Source organism: Ambystoma mexicanum, chromosome 2q (genome assembly GCF_040938575.1).
Source record: "Ambystoma mexicanum isolate Mex_15411 chromosome 2q, UKY_AmexF1_1, whole genome shotgun sequence".
Classification (NCBI taxonomy): Eukaryota; Metazoa; Chordata; class Amphibia; order Caudata; family Ambystomatidae; genus Ambystoma; species Ambystoma mexicanum.
The window spans coordinates 453,051,732-453,075,285 of NC_090924.1; the positions used below are offsets into that span (position 1 = coordinate 453,051,732).

The window sequence follows — 23,554 nt, forward strand, 5'->3', positions numbered from 1 at the left end:
CCTCCATGAATTCTTTAAATTTAGTAGGTGAACCGTCATATTTACCACAGGTAAGGGCATGGGAGGCAGATCACTCCGGGACTGTTCGAAGTGGTCGACTCGCTGTCTTAGAGCAGCGTTTTCGGCTTTCACAGCCTGTAATTCTAATGTCACATTCTGCATTGCTGTGAGCAGCTCTTGGACCTGTTCTGGAATAGACATTGTAATCTCTTTCGGGCGTTGCAAACTGTCACGAATGCTGGGAATCAGCGTATTATCCTCCAAATCTGATAATTCAATGTCCACCTCCCCTTTATCCTCACCTGTCTCTTCCGGAACGGAGTTTCGTCTGAAGGTCTTGTTCTTGGGCTTCTTCTTTGTGAAGAGGTACGGCCGTCCGCGGGAAGAAGCCACCCTGATCCCCTGATAAACAGGGAAGCAGCCGGCCCCCGTCCCGCAGAGACCAAGATGAGAGGAAAAAAGCAGCCGCTCAAAAAAACCTCTCTACGGATGTAGTTGGTACCAATGCTGAGCAGGAAGAGATGACTGTGAGTCCGGGAATGCAGGATAAACCGGAGCAGGGGAGTCAAGGTAAGTTTCTCGGTGCAGCAGTAAGCTGGAGAGTCCGGTGAAGCCGATACTGAACAAGGAGCAGTGCGAGAGACCGGAATGGAGGCACCGCCAAGAACCAGGAACGTGATCCGGGAGAAAGGAAGGAGAGGAGAAACCCCGTAAGGTAAAGGGACCGAAAGGACCGAAAGGACGGGAAGGCAGGGAAAAGGAAGGGAGGAGGAGAAGCAGAGCGAAGGATGCCGCGATAGAGGTCGCGGTAAATAGCAACAGGAGTAGGGTAAGGAAAACAAAGTAGCACGGCAACAAGGCACAGGAAACTAAGTTGCAATGCACAGAGCCCAGGGGAGGGCGTGGTTAAATACAGGAACAAGGGAAAAAGACTAGACCGTCAAACCAGGAAGTGAAAAGAAAAAACACAGAACATTCTAATGGCGCCGCCAACGCCAAGCCTTCCATAACCGCCAGCGACCACCAAAAGACGGCGGCATGACAAACTGACAGACACTCTAAAGAATAATCAACCACTTGAATTCCTCTAGAATGTAATCCAGGAAACCATGCTGATCTCAGTCACCAGTAAAATATAAGACACTCATTTCAGTAAACAGCTGTGCTGCAGTCTCATGGCTCAGGTATGCAGCGTGGGGAACGCTGCAGTAACTTAACCTTCATCGTTTATTTCATACACAACCCTGCTTCCAAAACCACTCTAGATCCAGGGAACGTTATCACTTTGACTGCAAACATTGGAAATGGGCAGAGGGGGGGGAAATCATTTTTAAAACAAATTAAAAGTTCAGTTGCAAAAACGCGAAATGTTGCAGCATCCAAACGTCCAGCATAGTGACGCTTCTTCTTCTGTGCAGTTCACATGTAACAATTAGTGACATAATCTGCCCGCACCAGCTGATCAGCGCGCCTGTTAGAGCCACAAGCTTAGAAATCGGAATGCAACTGCAGTCCCAGTCAGTCTTCTGCACCTGTGGTCCAAATTGGACAGCTCCTTTCAGTTCTTCTTTAGTGTTTTGTTGCCAGTTCGTGTGTCCACATCTCCCTGGGCCCGACTCAGATTTCCCCAGGCGTCAATTATCAGAAGTGAGGGGATGACAATCCACAGGGCATTCATGAAGACGAAGTAGAACCAGAAGTAGATTGGGTGCCACATCTCGCTGTGACTGAAGCCTTCGCGGTACTCCGTGTAGAAGTACAGCACATCTCCATACAGCTGGCCTAGGGAGAGAAAAAAAAAGGTCGGTTACAAAGGGTTGCACCTTCTTGAACCTCTATTATTTCACTGCTCCCACAATTCATTCTCGGTTCTTTTTGCAGCACTCCTCTATAGCGCCCCTTGCTGGGTGGTATTTAATCACGCTTTGAAGCTAACCAAACCTATGGCTCCCTCAGACAATAGATCATGAATCATGATTCACTGACTCCCAAAAACCCTACTGGAAAGAGATTACATCCTCTGCACCCATGTTACGCGCAGTAACCCAATAGTGGCGAGTTAGGTGGAGAACATAAATACTCCAAATGGTGCAAGTAACTGGGCAAGCGATGGCAATACTTGGCAAATATGTGAGTACCTGGGCTTACGCCCCCATTATACATAAATGTGCACCCTTTTATGGCCATCCACTGCCAATATATGCCAGGTACAGGCTCAGATGTCATCAAAGGCCTGGTACGGCACCATATACAAAGTATAGTCTCAATGAAAATGTTTAAAGAAATGCAGGTGCCATCTGTCCCCTGCGAAAACATCCAACTCCTTTTTGGAGTACTAAATAACATGCATTTTAAACAATTTTAGGAGTCCTGTAAGACAGGCAACATCCTTGCATGGTTCTTGGATATCTTCTATCAGTTGGTTCTACTTTCACTCTTTGCTGGAAAGAAGGCCAGCTGCAGTTGGCACTCTTCATGCAATGGTGACAGCAAAAGCAATAATGTCACATGTTACATAGCAACTTAGATCAATTCCAACCGCTGTAATCACAGATGTGTTCGAATGGCTCATATTAGTCAACATAACCAATGGTAAACGTCAGCACATCACGAAAGGTCACGAAAACAACAATCAGGCACTAAGATGAGTGTGGAAAAAACAGCAGGGAGTGCTGGCGAGTAGAAAATCCCACCACCCCCACAGTATCAGTAACGAAAAACAGGAGAGATAGAAGAGGCGAGCAATGGAGATAAAGGTAGCGAAAGAGCAAAGGACCCATTTTTTAACATTAAGCTCTCTGTACACAGTAACACGCATGCAACACTCAACACTTTCCAATTCCCAGTTCCACATCCTGAAAAACGCTAGTAAACATATGGCCAATAACGCCAAGGCCTCTTCAATGAGCAGGCCTGGAGTATACTAACTCCCTGAATAAAATCCAGACAATTAACTGTACTTTCTGTTCCTACGAGACACTCCATTGGCTGGACTAAAGTACCAGAAAGAAAGCTAGCTTGGCGCAAGCCTTTATATGACAGGCCAATGCAAAAGGGCTTTTGAGTGTTTGGGGCAAAAGGAAAAACTAAGGCCAGACAGAGTTTCTCACATGTAGAATTGGGGCGAATTGTGATCTTGGGTAGCATTCCAAAGGCACTATGTATCAAACATATAGGAGGAGTAGATTTGCATGGCCATTAGTGTCCATGGGAAGGCTGATGAAGGGGGTTGCAATGCCCCCTCAACTTCTGCACCACACAGAGTACTGCTCCTTGGGTTCTTGCTGTTGAGGAATCGGAAACTACAACATGGTGCCCATCTGCACCGGACTGTATCCCACAGAGTAGGCAACGGATGGTATGTTCACTTGATGGATGCCAAGGTGGTGGCTACTTACCCAGTGAGACAATCAGCTGCAGTACAAAGCGGTGAGGCTGGTGCCTCAGGAAAGCGATCACCGTCCACACACTCATGGGGCCCCATGCACAGGCCGTGACTGTTTCCATACACACCGTGAAATTATCAGCACTGCAGAAAAGGGGGAAAACAACAACAACCCTTTCTGAAGAAATACGCAACTCCATCACTAAAACACAGTAATGCAGAAGTTAACTAAATACGATTGGAAAATGTCTGAAGGCTTTACACCACCGTGCATGGATGAATGCTCTTCCCCTATGCCGTACACTTACATGGAAAGTAGGATCCATCAACTCTCAACAAAGAATGAACTCCGACTAGTGGCGCGCCCTGTTTTGGCACCACCACTGTGGCAGTAGCACCCTGTTTAGCGAGGCCACAGCGGCACGCCAGTTCATTTGGCAGGGGACACTTTAAGCAGCTGATATTGCAGCCCATTTGTAAATCGCCCTCGCACCTATGTGATTACATCGAATCTATTTCATCGAGAGAAAACATGATTTCTCACCACAAATGAATACGGGGGAGACCCACTGAAAAACTGCCTCGCATCCCTCCACCTTAATTAATACCGAACCCAATCATCCCCTTCCCCCCGTTTATACTGTGGTGAAACATCTCTCCAAAAAGTGGATGAAATCGAATTCTTTGAAATAGCTTGCGATGTAGTGGTAGGATAGCCTCCTCAACAGTGAAAACATGATCTCCTGCAAAGGTCCCTTCAACAGGCTGGGAGCAATAGCTCTGCACACAGCCTGTGGCCGTGTGATATTTGCAGGAAAAACATGTCTAACTAACTCGATGTCCTCCATTACGTGCGAGGGCAAATTGGAAGTAGGCTGCAAAATCGGCTGCATTTAGCAGCTGCTGCCAAATTGTCCTCGAGGCAAATGAGCGCCTAAACATGGCAGCGCCCATCAGTACCTGTGCCCTGCTGGGCGCAGTGAAGGAGTCGTGCTGCAGCATCTTGCGTCAATGGAGTCAGGCCTAAACGTCGCGCTTCGGGTGACTAGACATTACAACTTGGGGAATGGTGTAGAAGGGGGCAAACGTCACTATGGAGTATGGACGTCTCCCCTAGATTTAGTAATTATGATGTAGACGCTCTACATGCACAGCTCCCCAAAATAACCTCGTTTCATCTCAGTTTTAACATCTCTGTCCCATAACATATGCCCATTGACCAAAACTGTACCTGAATGTCTTACTCAAACTATGGCTCCACGTTTCTCTCTAGCCTTTCAACACAAAATGCAACACATCCAGTGGTCGAAGTGAGCGGGAGCGGTGCGCCTCTACTTTTTTAAATTACCTTTCACAGCTCCTATACTTTTATTTTTAAAAGAAACCGTTCCGGGATGGTTTCATTTTAAAATAAAAGTGTAGGAAGAAGTTGAAACTTGCCCTTTCAGTCAGTGCACTGAACTAAACGTTCCCTTAAACAGCAGGTGCAAGTGTTTGGGGTGTGTATAGTGTGTGGGCGGGGACATGATGATGAGATTTGTGGGGAGGGGGTACAGGCCAGCAGGGAACATAGTTCCACTACTTCTTTTTGTACACTTTGACCACTGAACACATCACCCTTCATATATGGCCTTCGATCATTTTCAGTTTAAGCGCCACCTATAAGCGTAACTATGTGCCGAAATGGCATACGAGTAGGGACAAAAACCGTGTAGGTGTTTGGTATTTGCCCACCATGCACTGCCCATGGCCATGCTAATCCCTATGCCCGTTTCGATCCTGCCCAACCACAAACTCTTCCTCATGCGAACTCTGAGCTTGCTTTAATCAAGTCGTAACATCAAACTTTGCACTCGAAGTGCCTGCCAGTGTTTTTTCAAAGCAGTCTTCAGAGAGTTCATTACTTCATTGGAGTTGTAAATGTGCTACTGGTGTAATACAAATGTCATAACCAGGTCTGGCTTCAGCTAATTTATTTATGAGCACTATGCATATCCTTTACTGAAATGCTAATAAAAACAAGCATCGGCAAAGCCAACAGTTTTGGCTTGTGTAGAAGTATTAGGCATTTGCTAGGCACTCCTAATAGATGCCCAAGTACTCACACCATGTTGCACCTCCTACCACCCATAGCCAGTTAAAACCACTACGGCAGTGCCTGGCAAGTGCCTTTCCCATGCCTACACAAAGCCCTAACTGCGGGAATTGCCAATGTTTGCGTTTTCAGTCTTTGAGTCAGCGCACCCCCCTCCTTGCACAACCGGGCCCATGAACTCAGCAGAAATGAACTGCGAGAAGTGAAGTACTCTGAGCATTTTGACCTAAAGTTCGGTGTGCCGAGGTTCATTCACCCAGCTGCCATTCACCCAGCTGCCCTCTTTTTGCAGAATAATACAACTGCAGCTCAAAAAGCTATAGGGAGGGGGGAGGAAAGGGGGTTGGTTTATACAGGACATTCCCAGAAAAGTATTGCACCAGTGTTAGAGGGGCCGCTCAGCCAAACATTAATAGTCATCTGCGTAAGGCTTGGTCTGTCTGTGGGACGTGGCTGCTTAGAGAACAGTAAGTAGAGACAGTCCAAACCCGCAGGGCAGACTTTCCGGCAGAACGGGCAGAATTCTACGCGCACAGACGTTCAACATTCTCCACCGCTTTCTTGAAATCACCTGCACAGTTTGAAATGTTTGGACAGTTCCAGCCGATCTCACTCCTGTAACTGTGGAATTTCAAACTGCGCAGAAATATAAAAATATTTCTGCAGATGTTCACCAAGTTTTCCGTATAGCTGGACTGCCACCGAGTAGGCAGGTTTCCATAATGGACTCTGCTGAGCATTAGAGAAGGGAGTAGGAGGGTCCCCTGGCACTGAAGAACCCCAGCTAAGCACCCCACTCGCCACCAGAGAGGGCTCTTTAGACGCAATGTCCAGCCAAAGCTGTACAGAGAAGTCATGGAACAGCACTTGAAAGAAGAGACATCATCACTCATCTCTAGAATGGTGTCCATTTTGACCTTTTGAAGTAGCACTGCATTGCTGCGGTTTGTTCTCAGAGCTCGGGAGGCAGCCTCCCCTACAACCCTCCCCCCCATACCTGCCAAGTCAGATAACATGCTATCAGTCGCTGTCCTTCAAGTGCTCTGCAGACATAACCATTAACAGACAGCTCAGATACACACCATCTTCAGCACGCCTGCCTGGCAAGCAACACTCGTAGGTAGCCTCAAGGCAACATGGAATGCTCAACAAAACCCCTGGAAACAGAAACGCCTCAAAGCCCAATCACATGGAGGGATGCGGCGGGGCGGAAAGAGTGACCACCCCCCCCCATCTGTGTTCTTTAATCCCTGGGAGGAGAACTGGTTGCAGACATGGCGATCCCCATGCAGTAGTAGCCGACGGTACCCCACTGTACCTGTGCATCAACTGTTGAGCAGAGCATCGGGCTGTAGGCGATCTCTCTCTCTGTTGAACAGATCAAACATTTTATTTAACTGGCTTTCTTAGTCTTCTGCCCTCCTCACCTCCTACTTAAATGGATTATCTTCGCTCAATACTTAATTTTCCTAGGTTTCACTGCCAAATCTATCAGCTGCATTCAAAATGTCTCTCTGCTGCACACCTTGCCAAACATGTGCATGAAAGCCTGCGCAGCTGCTGCCTGTCTTGTGCCTGTATTATGGGAGCAAAGCTTGCAGTGCCGCGAAGGGTTGCTGCCTGTCCTGTGGCTCTTCTGTGGGAATGACGCCTGCTATGCTCCGTAGGGGTTATGTGTGATGGAGCCAAGCCTTAGTTGTGAAATAGATGCTATGTGGGAGAGAAGCTTGTATTGCCACTGTCTGTGCTATACTTTTCCTCTGGAAGGAAACCTGGCACTTCTGCTGCTGGCCTATTCTGGAAGAGAGGTCAGCATATACCAGTGGTAGTCAACGTTTTTACACTGCCTCCCCCCTCCCCTCCCCCACTCTACAGTTACTGTACTCCCTTTTGGAAGAGCCTCGTGCCCCCATTGGACACCTTTTGTGCCCTCCGGGGGGACTGGGGGGGGGGGGCAGCCCCTAAGTTTGAAGACCACTGGCATATACTGTTGATGTTGCTGTTTCTGTACTGTACATGTGTAGTGAGTACCAACGGCTTAGGTTACTGCTGCCTTTGCTGTATGTAGAAGGCAATGCGGAAACTGGCAGATAACATTTACGGGAGGGGGGCAGGGAGGGGTTCCAAGCCCTTAATTGAACACGTGCTTAACTAGGCAATGCAATACACGGGGAGGTGGTATGAGGCCATTTGCAGAATATGGGGCTGTACCTGGGAATATGAGGTTGCATATATGCCTTAGAGGACATAGCTGCGTATCTCAAGTATACAACATTGTGGAGCTACACCTGTAAAGTTGAACTTGGCCGTTTGAAGATGTTCTGGCATTTTGATGGTTATAAAGGGGCATACGAGGATTAACCTGGGCATAAAATAGCTCAAATTGGGTGATGGCGCTGAGCACCAGTACAGTTGAGGCTCAACCCTGGCCAGTGAATGTGTTCCTGCCTGGCACACAGATGCAGTACAATGGCAAACAAGGCTAAACCTGGGCATATCAAGTTGTGTTTGGCAATTGATGGCTGAATATTGGCATATGCACACCCCCCCTCACAACATGGACGTATGAGGTTCCCCTGACACATGTAGACTAGACATGTAAAACGGAACCTGCAGATGTGAAGATGCCACTGGCATATATAGGAATGCGGGTCATTAGTACATCAGAATACATCATGAAAACCCGAAGACTACGTTTGTGGCGCCCACACTGGCCTGGTTGACCACTCTTAATAAGAGACAGTCTAAATCTCTATGCAGCTTGTTCTGCAGAAAAAGCCAATTTCTTAGGAGTTCAGACTTCTCAAAATTCTCAGCATGTTTTGGAAATCACCTGCAGATTTTGAAATGTCTGGACAGTTCCAGAAGATTTCCCCCTCTACAACCAAGTTCACAGAAATATAAAAAATATTTCTGCAGCATTTGAGCAAGTTTTCCATAGATTTGGACTGCCTCTACTCTTAACACTCTAAAATTGTCCTCTCAACCCTACTTCTCCCAACTTTGGAAGCTGCACCCGCTCCCGCCAGAGGCACGAGATGATGTGACGATGCAGCCAAGGCGCCTGGCATCAGTCAACTGCAAACAAGGCACTAGGCGCTCAAGCGCAAAAACACTGCACACCTGTTCCCGGCCTCTCCTTAGGGTCTACAGCTCAAAAAATGTGCCCCCCAATTCCATTAGTGCAAACAGCTCTCAGCCAAACGCTGCACTCCCTGCAACCACACACACACACCAGTTACTTACATTATGTATCTGCTGTCCCCTTTGCCATACTCCTTCCCTGTAGAATGAAAAAGGTTGAAAGTGTTACCAGTGAATTTCTGTCCTGCCACCTCACTTCAGCCAACAAAGCCCTCCCCAATTTTCATTTATTTATTTATTTCATTTGAGTTTTGGGTAGAGTTGCCTATTAAAGGCAAACACGAGCATCCAAGCACAAGCATGAACACATGTACATAAAGCAAATATACAAACATCAAATACATATTCCAGGGGCAGGAGCGCAGTGGCCCAGGGCACACTTTTGTTGGCTTTCATGCCTGGAACAGGTGACTTTAGCATGGCATGTGTTGATGTGGGCACACGGTGTGTTTCTTTATACAGCTGATGTGACTCAAAGAAACAAAAACACGGAACCAGCCATTTTCAGATGTTGAGCGATTGGTGCTGTGGGCACTCATTTCTTGAGCAGAACCATAGAAGACCGCCTTGCATTGCTGTGGTGTGGTGTTGGCTCGGGTGCCGGTTGCCCTGCATGTCATGAGTGCAGGTATTAACTGGTAGATCTATAAGAGCCTAGAGAGGTAGGCAAGGGCTTGGCCTAGTTTTACTCAGGTGGTATCTAATGACAGCATTCACAATGAACTCCATTTGATCTGGATTTGTCAAGTGGTGAAATTCTGAAAGGCTCCCGTTTGCGGGGTTCCCTACTCCAAGCTTCCAGGCAGCCATGGCATGCTTGGCCTCACCCCCCCCCCCCCCCAGGTGGATTGAGTAATCAAGTGAAGAGCTCCCAGAATATTGCTCTTCCGTTATCAGGACTGGCTTTACGAGGTCATGCAATACGAAGGAGATTTATGGTGCCTTCAAGATAAGGCAGTAAAGTAAGGCACATGCTGCAGTGAGCCCAATCATCCTGGAGGTCAATGGTCCAAATACCAGCAACTGGCCCAGCCTTTGGACCTTCAAATTCGGATTTTAAAAAAACAGTCCGTTAATGTTAACATCCGATTTTAGAGCCAAGACAACTGTAAGCGTCTGGTACCCATGATAAAACAACCCTGTCTAATACGGACTAAAGAGGACAGGCAGAGGACACTGAAGAGAAGCACTAATGAATGTACCCAAAGTTGCTTAGCAGAGGGGCAGCGGTGTAAGCTTTACTCACACACGACACAACACCGGCCACTGTGCAGGATTTCTCCACGCATAGAAGACAGTCTTCGTGAGGGGACGCAGCAGTGCATGTTTCCCTCTAACAGAACCAGAAAAAAACATGGCCTGCATGCACTACACAAATACAGCAGCACGGCAAAGCTTCTACCACACACACACACACACAGCACAAACAGAGCAGCAGTGCATGCTTCCGCGTACACACAACAAATACTGTAGCAGGACATGTTTCTCACATACACATGGAAAACATACAGCAGCAGTGCAGCTCCCCTCGTACATGGAACAGATACAACACAGAACACGAGTTCAAGCCTCTCTCCCACACAGAATGGACACAGCACTGGTAGAAGCAGTACAAGCTTCCCACAGACAGAAGTGACCTGCCAATTGGTATTGACACTTGGGACCATATGCAAAGCAGGTTGAATAGGAACGCAGAGCACTACTATTTTTAAAATCGGTCACCAAAAAAAAAAAAAAAAAAAAAAAACAGTAATGGATTATGGTCACAGTGCAGCAGACGGCTAAATGGTCGCTCACTAGTGCAAAGAGCAGAGTAATGGCGGGTGGGGTGTTACAAGTAGGACGTATATTATTATTTGTTTTTTTTTTAAAGACGACCTGTAAATGGATTGACAGCTGCAAGTTATGGAGTGCCCTTCTATTGGAAATAGCCCCCACATTTGATGGAGATTCTCAAACTAGGGAATGCTAGGACAGCAAGTTCTGAGCCACCCGCAGTCCCTTGGAAAATGCATTCAATCAATTTGAACTGAAGCAGCGATGTGGAAGTGGCGAGAAATAAGGTCTAAACTGGATGATAATCGGCTAGCACACCAACATATCAGGATAGAAGCCCCCAAGAAACAAACGCCATCTTACAGAGCTGTGACAGGAAGGACTGATCCGCGGGAATGTCCTGGTAGTGCAGCGCAAACCAGCCCTCGATGACACCATGGATGAATCCGCAAATTGCAAACCAACACAGGGTCAGTCGGCGACCAGGGGTGAGAACAGGCCCTCTGCTTCGGCCGGTAAGGAGCCACACGCCCACCAGAAGAGCCCCAGACACAGAGAAGAGGAAGGCCAGGATTTGCCACATGGAGCGCTGGTTCGGCTGATAGCCCTCAATCTTCAACTCCCGGGGCCAGTAGGGGTGCCCCATGGCGAGGCCCTCCTGAGACTCCGCTGTCAACACCATGGTTGCACGCAGGGTACACTGCAGAGGCGGTGGGCTAGACAGAAAGATACACAACGGTTACTGGCAACAAGGCGGCATTAAGAGCTGTCCTGGAAACCTAGAGACAAAGACATGCAAGTGGAAGAGCCTTTTCAAACCAGCTCAACTGGGCCCCTTTTCTTGCCAAACCACGTAAAACTAACACATACTTTTTACACACACTTCATAACGTTTATGGGACGTAAAAAGCAGTTTGAGTCGTTTGTGCCTTTCTTTCCAGAACAGTCCCTGCACCTGTTCTTAAACCCCGAGGTTCCATGCTGCAGGTGTCCTCAGCTACAACTCTAAAGATTGTAGAAGAGTTTCAGGTCATCTTAGAGGTCCAACAGGAACATAGCAGACTGGTGTAGTGGAAGGTTGGCAGAGAGGGGAAAGGCACATTTTTTTTTTATTTAAAAAGTTGTTTACAGTTTATATTTTATAATAAACTTTTTACAAACAGTATTATCATAACGTTTGTTTACAAAAAATTACTTTAGCATAAAACAAATAAAACACAGCTATCATTTGAGTTTGCTATACAAATTACGAATCATATTCAGTTTTTTCATTAAACACAGTTTGCTAATTTACATCTATTCATTTATGCATATAAGTACTTTTCACAAGTACACCTGCAAAGATCTCACTTTTTAAAAACCAGTATATGTATGCACCTACAAAATTCATAGAACCACTATAAGTATATACTATATGCACATCATTTACAAAAGTAAATTCGTTCTTCGTGCCAATATTAATTTTATGTTATATTTAAGTTTTTACTTTCCAATTGTTCATTGATTTTATATAACAATCTAGTTAAGGCAAGAATCATCTGCATACTATCACCCTGCATACATCGTTCCCAAAATGAAACCCTTTCTATAACAGTGGGTCCGGGTGCATAATCATCCAATAAAATAAGTCTGAGTTGCTCAAAATGTGGACAGTAAACCACAAGGTGCTTAATTGTTTCTCTCTGCATTATATTTTCACAAAATCGACAATTTAAGGCCGGATATCAATGCCTTACATTATCCCATTTCTGCATGCGTTCAAGAGTTCCAAACTGATTTAGTCTAAATCTTAAGTAGACATTTCTTATCTTATTACATGGACATATCTTGAGATAATGAGGACATGTACCCCACTTTCGCGGTCTAGAGGCATACTCATTATAAAGAGTGTACTCAGTATTTTGGTCCAAAGTTAACATCCAATTCCACTCATGTAATTTACGTTTGTTTCTTGCCAGGCCTAATATAAGGTCTTCTGTTGTAACATTAATCTGCTTTAATAATAGGTTCATTTCACTCTTGAACAATTCCATTGAGGGAACAGCTCCATTCATTAGTATCTTATTTAGGTCTTGATATAGTGTGTTTTTGGGAGGACAAAGCATTTTTGTATAGCAGGAGAGTTTACGGGATTTCCATTTCATCGCTAGCGATGATATGCCTAATTCCTGCCTGATAATTGAATTTGGTAGGGCCAATGATAGGCCTAAGGTTTTTTTCCAAAGAATTCCTTGGATTTTATTTAGAATCGAATTAACATTCGTTAGGCAGATGTCCAAGCCATACAACAAGATAGGTTCGACTTTTAGTAAATAGAATTCCTTTAAAGGTAAAATTGAAAAACATGCAATATTTTCTGTAAATGATTCTTATCATCGATTGCAGCCAGCGTGCTTTAGATGATAAGAGCTCTTGCCATGATTTAAAGGAGTAATTATTTGCTAATGAGTATCGTAGATACTTTATTGAGTTGACCGTTTCCAATCTACCTCCATTCAGCGTCCAAAAATAAACTTTTTTCTTTTTTTCCCCCATTATGGAAAATAACATGTGATTTGTTTATATTCGCCATAAGATTATGTTTCTCAGCATATATCTGAAAATGATCTAACTTTAACTGCAGACCAGAGGGTGTTTTGTCAAGAATGACAATATCGTCAGCAAAAATTAGACAATTTATTTTTAGTTCATCTAATCTGGGAGGAAACATATCCTTTCCAATCCACATTAGTACTAAGTAATCAGGGTGGTTAAAATGGGCTCTACCGCCTACCGCTGCCGACGTTGTGCGAGTTTCCTGGGTTTTGGGGCTTTTTTCTTCAATCAGGTTGTATGGTTGTTGAATGGGAGGGATCAGAAGAATAGTGTGGTCGTTTAACGGAGCCGGCTGCCCTGCAGCATTACAGCTTCTGGGCATAGTCTCCTGCTGGTTTGGGGCTGCCTCCCTGCAAGCAATCATTACTTTGGCGCAGCAGCTTTTTTTTTTAGCAACGGGTGTCGAAGTTATTTTTCTGGGGCAGCGTTTCGCCGTGTGGGGTGTGTGGCAGGGGGTGGGGGGAGTGATTTGTAAATAAATATAGTGATGATGCTGGAGCAGGCTCTTTTTCAAAATGTGGGAATAAGCTGGTGTAAACCTGATGCCTTAGTTGAGAACTCTACATGTGCAATACTCCAAGAACGTGTTTGTTGGGTTGCTTAGCTCATTCATGCATTCAGGGACACGTAGTGCATGATTTATAATTGTTCCGGGACCACAATAAACAAGCAGGTATGGATGGTTAATTTCCATGAAATAGCCTTATGTTTGACTTTTGCTTAATAAAACACCAACTTTATTCCGGTGTCAGTAAGAGTGCATTCCCTCCGACATGTGAAAAAAGGGAAACAGACTTACAACTACTGTACATGATGACGACAGGCACGATTTAAATCATCGGTTTTTATGTATTTGAGAAAGAGGGTAAAATCAGCAGTCCTGGTCCTTTAGAGACCATCCTGGGGTCATCTGATGACCATCGAACTACACTAGAAGTCATTCCCACATCATCAGATGTCATTACGCTGTTAAAGTCATCAGAAAATGTCTCAGAATGGTGGGTGATGATTTGGGGGTGAGCTTAGGATGACAATGAATATGCAAACATAATCCCTATTCTAGAAAACTTTTTGTTGCTGATGCTTTTGGGATGACTTGCTGTTCACTTCAAGAGACTGCACGTTTGTCCCCGATTATTTAGGGATGATTCTGGGATAACCTGCTGATTACTTCAAGAGCATCGCCATGAAACATGTTTGTTCTTGATGATTTGGGGGTGACTTACTGATTACTTCAGAACATCATAGTTTGTAGGATCATATGCGGACCAATACAGATGATCATTTCCGCTTTTTCTTAGTTGCACTTGTGCCGAATGACCCCCAATGTGGCAAGGGTAGAGCTTGAGACTATGTTGGGCTAAAGTGGAAGCCAGAGCCCTAAACATAGCATGCACCCCCTGGTTGAGAAACTTTTGCCATCCCAGTCAAAAGCAGGACCCCAGCACCCTCACAATCAATACATTTCCATGCTGACTGCACCAATATATGCCAGTATTCGCATGTATTAATTCACATAGTATTCATGTTTGCTTTGCACATAATCCAACAATCAACAACCATAACCAAAAAGACCTCCAGGGTTTAAAAGAAATTAAATAAAACACGCACAGGACCCAAAAAAAGAAAGAGGCAATAAACAAACAGAACCACACAGTCCATCAACCAAGGTCTCAACTTCCCACAACCTACTACCAAATACAAGCAACAACAAACAGCAAAGACTAAACCTTAAAGACCAGGAAAAACACTAATCGAAAGAGGACGCCCACACATCATGCCTCCCCACAAGAAAGAAAATAATAAGAAAACCCAAACCACTCAGGAAGGCACCAACCAGAATGATCCGACAACCCCCAAAAACAAAAAAACTCAACATCCATCCCAGATGGCCCAAGGAGACATACAAATAACACAGCAAAGGCAGACTGCATTGCTCGCTACCTGTCCACATACAACATGGTGAACAAAAACGGCACAGCAACAACGAACCAACAGCCAACAAGCGTCACAGATACAGATCCAACCAGGACACCAAACAGAACACAACTAATCAGCCATCCCAACTCGGTCTCCACCATGGACAATACCACAAACAGAACAAGGGACAAGTTGGAATCCATCAAACTCTACAACCTCTACATCACCAAGACTGGAACAGAGTAGCTACTCTATTTACTGCCCGGAACAAACTGGAACCAAATCAACCCTGCCATAAACCTTATCGGTCTACTCGACAAAGGCACTGACCAACAAAGAACCACCCCACCCAACAGACTCAACCGGGTAAAACCCACCTGGAACGGAAACCCAACCAACACACCGGTCAGAACAAACAATACTAACAACAACCCGAAAGGAAAATCAAGCAAACTGCACTGCAGCCCCCTCAACGTTAGATCCATGGCAAAACACAACAAAAATCTGTGACCTCCCAAGCGAAGGAGGCACAGACGTGCTCTTCCTTACAGAAGCCTGGCTATCAGGCAACTAAAAAGGCATCACAAACAAAATCAATACCCGACAATTATAAATGAATTGAATACCCACCAACAGAGAAAGCTGAAGAGGTGCAGTTGCAATTAAACACAAAGAACACGCCCTAGCATCTCGAATCATCACAACAACGTGGAAGACTATGAATCCCTCCTCATCAGGATAGAACTCAACAACCAATCCAACATAGTATTCCTCCTGATCAACAGACCACCTTCTTACAACCCCAATTTTGCAACAAAACTAGTGGGAGAGGCTGCCATGCTATCAACACACCACGACAACCTAGTCTTACAGGAAGATTTCAACATATGGTTCGAAAAAGAAAACGAGTAAACAGCAAACTCACTCTGTGCACTCCTGGAAACCTTGCAGTTCAAGAAAATAGTAAATGGATCCACCCACGAGGCTAGACACTCCCTGGATGCAATTTTCTGTAGGGAGGAACTATGTGCATCCACGCCACCTACCTACACCAATGGCGTGGAGTGACCACTACTTGATACCATGCTACATCACACGCCAAACCCGCTGGGTTGGAACTAATCCACACCAGCAAGAAAAGAAACTAAGAACTTGAAACTAGAGGCCCCAACAAACCTAGACGCAACCATTCCAAGCAAAATAGATCCCACTGATACAGATACAACAGAAGACACACTCAAAAATTGGATCACCAAGGTCCTTGCCCAATTAGCACCAGCTAAAACATTTAAAGCAACACCAAAGAAACTGGCAACAAAATGGTTCACAGAGCTGAAAAAACGCCAAAAAGAAACAAACCGTAAAGTGGAAACAAAATGGAGAGCACAAGACACCAGACAAGACAAAATAAAATACCAAAGACAACTCAGACTGTACAATGCAACAGTCCTCAAAGCAAAAAATAATATAAAAACCTACTACGCCACAAGAATAGGGCGAAATGACTCTTCAAAATCATCAGAGATAATAAAAAAAACCTCTTCATGCAAAAATTCCATCTCTCCTACACAAACACTTTGTGACAAAATCACCAACCATCTGAGAGCAAAAATAGACACAATACAGGAGGCCATCAACCTAGCCGGGGCAAATACAACCGTGACCACAGACACCAGATGAAACACAGATTACAGCAAAACTCATCTGCCTAGAACCAATCACAGAGGAACGTTCACCACACGGATCAAGGGCACCAACCTTGCAGGATCTCCAAGGGACCCCTGCCCCCCCCCCCATGTCTTCAAAGGAATCCTCACCCACAGAACGCCAGCGACAGGCTTCCAGAACCTAATGAATATATCAAGTACTGCCCCCCTTCAAAATCAGCATACATCAAACCACTGATAAAAGAGGTCAGAAAGCGCAGAAGACCCAAGGAACTACAGACCGATATTCAACCTGTCCTACCCAGCAAAGATCCTGGAGAACCACGTCAACAAAATCCATCATAAACAAATTGAAACAAACTGAATACTCGACAAAGCACAAGTTGGCTTCAGACCGATGAGAGGAACAAAATCAGCACTTCTATCGATATGGGACTACCTGAAAATTAACAAAGACAACGACTACCTATCAGCCCTCCTTCTATTGGACATATCAGCGGCTTTTGACACAATAGCCACGCAACACTAATAAAAAGATTGATGTAATGTGGCATAAAGGAATCCACACTAAAGTGGCTTTCCTCATTCCTAACAAACCAAACTGAAAGAGTCTACCTACCATCATTCACCTCAAACACAAAAAATATATCCTGCAGAGTCCCACAAGCTTCCAGCCTCTGCCATCTACATGTGCCCACTGATGAAAATCATTCGATCCCACAGACTTATCACCTACAACTACGCAGATGACACTACTGATTGTGAAAACAAACAGAACACAGGAACAAAATAACAACCTCAACAACTGCCTAACAGACATATACTACTGGATGACAAAAAAACCTCAAAGTGAACCTGGGAAAAAACAAAATAATGCTCTCACCCGCATGATTCAACGGAGGGAACCCACAACTAGACTGGCCAATCGGCATGGGAGTGCAACCAGAGACTACCAATGTAAGAGAGACTCACCAAGAAACCCTAAAAGGGTGCAAAATACAGCATCCAGGATCCTGCTAAGACTAAACAGAAGCGACCACATCACTCCAGCACTGAAAAGCCTACACTGGTTATCAGTAAAAAAGCGCATCAAATCAAAGCACTCTGCATCGGCCACAAAGCCTTGCACAGACAAGGAGTGAAATTCCTCCAAGGCAAGATTAGCCGGTATCGCCCAGGAAGGGAACTAAGATCCAGCAACGACGTACAAATATTGGCAAAACACTACGATAAAAGGAAATCTGGCGGAACAGCATTCTAACGTCTAATTGCTAACACCTGGAACAACATGCCAAAAGTAATTAGAACCACATAAGACCACATCACCTTCAGGAAACTGCTCAAAACCTGGTTATTAAGCAGACAATGACAACCCAGAAGGGACACCAGCAAGAACAGGGCAGACAAACAACTAGAGAGGGTCAAAGAACCGCAAAAAAGAACCTGGCAAGACACCGTCAATCGGCATCCAAAGGGCTGCCCCAGAGAGACCACAACTAACTGACCGATTTTACTAACCCTCTTCCCTTCCTGCTCCTCCGACATAACTGGCGCCTCTACACCAGATCTTGGACTAGTCACACTCAAACATACAGAGAACCATTACAATGCCAACATCCAGAGTGAACCACCCACATAGCCCAATACCATCTAAAATGCAACAACACAACAAGATGCCAGATTACCTTACAGCTACGACCACCTGTAGCTCTGAATCCCTTAGGGACACTATTTAACCAGTGCACACGACCAACCCATCATAGCCAGACAGCTCTTAACACCAAAACAAACCACTACCACACACCCGAGGCATGCAATCTTACCCATACAGTTACAATGCGTGAGGCTGCTCACAAATGACCACATGCAAAACACTCAACGATGCCAGTTCCTCCTGGTTCTGAACCTATCCTCTCACCATTTTCCCCACTAACCCACCGACCCCCCTTTTTTGCAGAGTCACGAGAGCGCCTGGAGACTGCCCCTGGGTGGTAGCGGTGCGTGATACAAATCAACTTCCCATAACTTAATGGCAGTAATGATACTATAAGAAAACATGCCCACCATGGCTCTACCACACACTCCTGTTGGCTTTGCCTTTAAAAAAGTCTTGTCACAACAAGAAAATATGTCCAAACTGACAGCACAATGCAGGCGAGTCTAGATGCAAAATAAAGCTGATCATGTTTGCTTTACCCTTGATGCCCATTGAGAAAAGCCTCGCCACAGTAAGAAATGGCTTGACTGGCTACCCTAAATGCCAGTTTAGACACATAATAACACTCATCATGCTTGCTTTGTTATGGAATCTCAGTAAAAAGAAAATGTCATGCCACAGCAAAGAATGGATAGACTGGGTGCCCAAAAATTCCAGTGCAGCCATAAAAGCACATATCATCCTTTCTATTTAAAAAACCTGCATTTTGTACTGGCATCTACGATGGACACCCATTAAAAAGTGCATTGTGATTGGGATTCCAAGATGGCCACCAAGGGGACAGCAGCATGATCGTAGAGCTCTCACCCTCTGGGGCCAAAGACAACAAAGATGGATTAAAAGAGCCTTCCCCAGGCAGGGATTTATCGATGTGGGCTGTGGTAGTGGAGTGCAGCAGCCCGGATCACTGGGGGACTTCGGCAGAGGCGGGTGTGCAGACTTCGTGTTTGAGGTGCGGAGGCACCGCGCCTGTGGCCGATGCAGGTCGAGCTAAGAGACACGCTCGCAGAACACGAGCAAGAAGAACCACTCGGGTGGCCGAGGACCGAGTATGGCGGCGAGGCGGAAAGCAACCGCCGTCGGACAGCAGAGGAGCCCGTCAGGAAGGAGCTGCCTGCAATATTGGAGGCCCACCAGGGCTGGATTCGTGGAGTGCGGGCTTCCCTGCTGGTGAGCACCAGCGGGAAGATCGAGGCGGGACCAAGCCGCCCCCGCGCCAGAGAAGCAGCATCTCATCTAAGAGATTAGGAGGATACGGAGGGGCCCATACCCGTAGTCCACTGCGGAGAGCTTTGCAGCGAAGAGCACCCAAGACCCCCAGGAGGGGCCACCCGGCAAAGGTCAAGCGGCAGGAAGGTGGCGACCCTGAGGGGCTCGACTCCCTCCACCGTGCTAACTACCCACCAGAAAAACTACATAAATTCTACCCAACTGTGTCAGCGCTCTGCTGGAGGGGATGTGGGGAACTGGGATTGTGGAAGCATATCTGGTGTGAATGCCCAGTCATACAGCCTTATTGGGACATGATCCGTGCAGCAATTAATAGTATTTCTGGGAGTCGGATGCTGGACAACATAGGAATGGCCATCCTGGGAATGGGCGGAGTTCTGGTAAATCTACCCTTGAAAGCTCAAGAAAGACATACGTCATCCTGATAGTGGCGGCACACAAATGGAAACAAAAAGCTGCCCCCACAGAACACAAAATCTGGAAGTTTGTGGCACTGGAGTGGGCGACCTATTTGATTCAAGGGGATCACCAATATGTTTCTCTCAGACTGGGGCATTGTCCTGCATCCCCTGCAGCGGGACTCGCATGCCGCATGGTGCCCGAGGAAAATAAGATTGCTGGGGCTGGTGTGAGTAATCGCTCAACTTGGGGAGGGTGCCTTTACAGGAAGCTGGGAGGAGATATGGCTGAAGTTTTTAGGGGAGGCGAGGACTATGGGAGCTGAGGGTTCTCAAATGGGCCCATACAACAGCTGGCGAGAGAGCTGGCCACTCACAGAAACGTGGGACTGCGAGCCATCTACAGAGGTTATGGACTACAGCACGGGGTTACATGTGTTCTTACCGTTGAAAGTGCCAAAAAATAAAAATTTTAAAAACAACTGGATTGTTACTGTGCTGCCCTCACCAGCCAAAATCATCTCCCTGGCCCAGCACAAACACACCCACACATTCACTCGCTTATTCACACACAGCATTCACTCACTCATTGCATGACAGGATCAGAAGTTACCTTCCTATACATTTTATATACCCCTGCACCTGTTCCAAATAGGGACAGAGAAACGTTTTTCCCCCCTGTGCTTTGAAAAGTGACCTCCTTTGAAAATCGTGATTTACTTGAAAAACCCACTTTCCAGCCTCCGCCTTGCGCAGTTGGGCATTTGATGGGAAAAGAGCACCTCAATGTGCACAACTATGATGCACGGTTCACCACCTTTTTGGTGCACGTGAAGTGAAGGAGCATGCCATCAGTTGCACCAAACACGTTTTGAGAATAGTGGCAGGATGGTTTATCTATCCATTCTGATCACTTCTTTCCGCTGTACGACCTTTTCCGAGAGTGTGGTTCGAGGCGTCAGAGGGGAATTAGGAATGGGAAAGGACACACAAGAAGGAAAGGGTGCATGAGTTTTTTTACTGTTTCTGCAGTCATTAAACCCAGATTTGCTCATGAGCAGGTAGTGTGTTAAATACCATTAGATCCAGAGACTGGAATCATTAGCCCCAGAGTACATACTGTTCATGGCATCATTCAGGTATTCTGTCATATATAACGGATTAGCAGGTGCTGTATCAAACGTCATTAGTTCCAGGGCAGCTACTGTGTCTGGAATCGGTATCCCAGATCCGGTCCTGTGTCTGTAATTATTTGACCCAGGGCAAGTATTGTCAGATGTAGCTGACGAGCAGGCACGTACTGTATCGGAAGTCATTAGGTCCAGAGCAGGTATTGTGTCTGCACTCATTCGCTCCATACAAAGGATGATGTGATGGGCCTTTATCTTTATCACTAGAGATGGTAGTGTCTGCTGATATTCATGGGGGTGTTTTTTCTGTGTTGCCATTAGACCTAGAACAGACACTGTGTCTGCAGTTATTATCCACAGAAGGGTCATTACACCCAGATAATGTACTGGATCTGCAGCCATTAGCCCTGGGGAGTCATTACTTTCAGAGTAGGAACTGGAACTGGAGACAGTACACGTCTGCGATCATTAGCCTACGCATGTATTATATACATATGTCACTTACACCCAGTGCTGGAAATGGAAAACATGTATTGGGGGAACCATCACACCTTAGGGGGGGCGGGCCTGGCCAGATTGCACAACACAGTATCTCTGTATATAACCCAATCCAATCCCGGCGATTTGCATAAAAGCAAAGAGCATTATAGGAACAACATAATGTCCACAATTCTAAATGTTAAACATGTTTTATAGTGATTCGTTACGAAAACATTTTAAGCAAATAATGGCCTCTTCTGTTTTGATTGTTCACAATATTCACCCTAAAAAGAGATATCTGTAAAATGCGGGACATACATACCAGTTTGAACAGCTGCAAACTGTATGTGAGGTTTCGTCAGTTTCTATATGTGTGTTCTGAACGCTTGTAACGAGTTCACTGCTTTCAGAAGTAAGGTCCAGGGTAAAAATGGGTTGTGCAGGCTAACAACCTGCGTATCACTGCTTTCAGAATACTCGGCAACAGCGCCGAGTTTTCTGAAAGTGGTCTGCTTCCTCCATGAGGCAAAGCATGTGAGAGTCGTGCCTGGGACCCCCTGGGTCTGGAGGACGGAACGGAGCTCCGGCGAGACATGTTTGGCCGGAGCGCCGTTCCGTCTTGTTCTGGCTAATTTTCTGCACTGCTTAGACCGGACCACTGTCTGTGAAGGAGCTGCACACCAGTTACTGCGCCTGCGAGCATCCCAGAGCCTATACTATACCGTAAATGAGATTCGGAGCATCTGCTGTGTCTACGCACCGCGTAATCTATGTTTAGAAATTCACGTCCTTACTATTTTTTATTTGAATAGGCATAGCTCTCAGCCATTTGTCTCGCAAAGGCGGGTGAAATCACCCGATTTTGTTTTTGCCGGGTGAGACGCCCATTGGAATGCATGGGAGTGCAGGAGGCTTGGCGGGTGAGTCAGCCCTTTGCAAGGCGGGTGAGTTGAGAGCTATGGAATAGGTGACAAGCACACAAGTACAATACAAAGAATTACAGCTGCAGCCTCTTAAACGTGTATTTCCAAGGTTGCAAAAGGGCTCCTCTTACCAATATAACAACAAAGGGGTGAGAACGATCTAATTTAATGGATGCTAAAAGAAATGCATATAAAATATACAAGAGCTGGGTCGCATGCACTCACCTGACGCTGCCTGGAAACTGAAAAGGGGTGGTCCGTAAACTAGTGGCTAGTACCCATCCGACAATCGGACCATTGCAACAGCCCGCCCACTCTTCGTCACGTGACCTCTGACATCATTCGTGCGATTTTCCAATGAAGCCCTTCCGGAGCACTTTCGTTGAGCGCTGAGAGGATGCAGGAAGCGGGAAGGTTCAGGTTTTGACTGTAGTGCCAGTGCAAGTGCCACTGGACTCTGCGTGCCTTTGGCTTGCAGCGGTTGGGGTGGGCATTTTCTTCCGGATAGCGGGAACAGACCCGTGGAGCGTCCGATTTCGTATTGTCCCTCGTCATTTTTCTAAGCGGAACCGGTGTTGTATGGTATCCTGCATCCCCATGGTAGCTTGTGGGAGGTAGTGTTGGCAATCTTCGGAGCCACGCTCACTTGCAGAATATGGAAATGCCGCCTGCCAGCCCGCCCTCCAACAGCTCTGTTCCTGGGATTGGCCAGTGATGCCTTTGTAGCTCCGCCTCTCATTTGTTGGGGATGTAGAATATGATGGAAGCCAGGAGCGCAACGCGGCTCGGGGCTTCTGTGCCCCCTGAACTCCTTAACAGTTCAAAGGAACATGCTTCTTGGCGCATTTTGTTTCTTCCAGGCAATTCTACAATATGCTCGGCTCATCAAGCACTACACGTTTCCCTCCCCAGTCACAGCCCCCGTGGTCGTGGGACACACAGACTGCAATGCACTTGACAACTCGTCGTTTCCTTTGTCATCAGCAATGTAGCCTTTCCAGTCACCCTGCAAATATGCAACAGTTAAAGCGAGCAACACAATAAAGCACCCATTGAAAATGTGTTTTGATGCCCTTAGTTGAATGTTCTAGAAA

At 46.1% G+C, this 23,554-nt stretch overlaps 1 protein-coding gene across 2 annotated transcripts; it reads right to left on the reverse strand.

Annotated features, from left to right (window-relative positions):
- Positions 1 to 1,166: 1,166 nt before the first annotated feature.
- Positions 1,167 to 23,122, reverse strand: EBP (EBP cholestenol delta-isomerase). Of its 2 annotated transcripts, none has more exons than XM_069647547.1 (5): positions 22,686 to 23,122; positions 10,764 to 11,116; positions 8,727 to 8,763; positions 3,399 to 3,529; positions 1,167 to 1,782 (listed from the first exon to the last, which is right to left on the reverse strand). In XM_069647547.1, the coding sequence occupies exons 2-5, from the start codon at positions 11,080 to 11,082 to the stop codon at positions 1,559 to 1,561; spliced, it is 711 nt and encodes a 236-aa protein (XP_069503648.1). In that variant the 5' UTR covers positions 11,083 to 11,116; positions 22,686 to 23,122; the 3' UTR covers positions 1,167 to 1,558. The 2 variants fall into 2 exon arrangements, with proteins under 2 accessions (XP_069503648.1, XP_069503649.1); XM_069647548.1 differs by lacking the exon at positions 22,686 to 23,122 and adding an exon at positions 11,356 to 11,457.
- Between the last annotated feature and the right edge of the window lie 432 nt (positions 23,123 to 23,554).

Bases quoted from the DNA above. Each gene is read 5' to 3' on its own strand.
- EBP (XM_069647547.1), bottom strand. From the start codon at position 11,082: ATGGTGTTGACAGCGGAGTCTCAGGAGGGCCTCGCCATGGGGCACCCC. The intron at 8,764-10,763 runs GTAAGATGGCGT...TTCATTCTACAG, and splicing joins GTCCTTCCTGTCACAGCTCT to GGAAGGAGTATGGCAAAGGG. The intron at 1,783-3,398 runs GTAAGTAGCCAC...TTCTCTCCCTAG, and splicing joins GCAGCTGATTGTCTCACTGG to GCCAGCTGTATGGAGATGTG.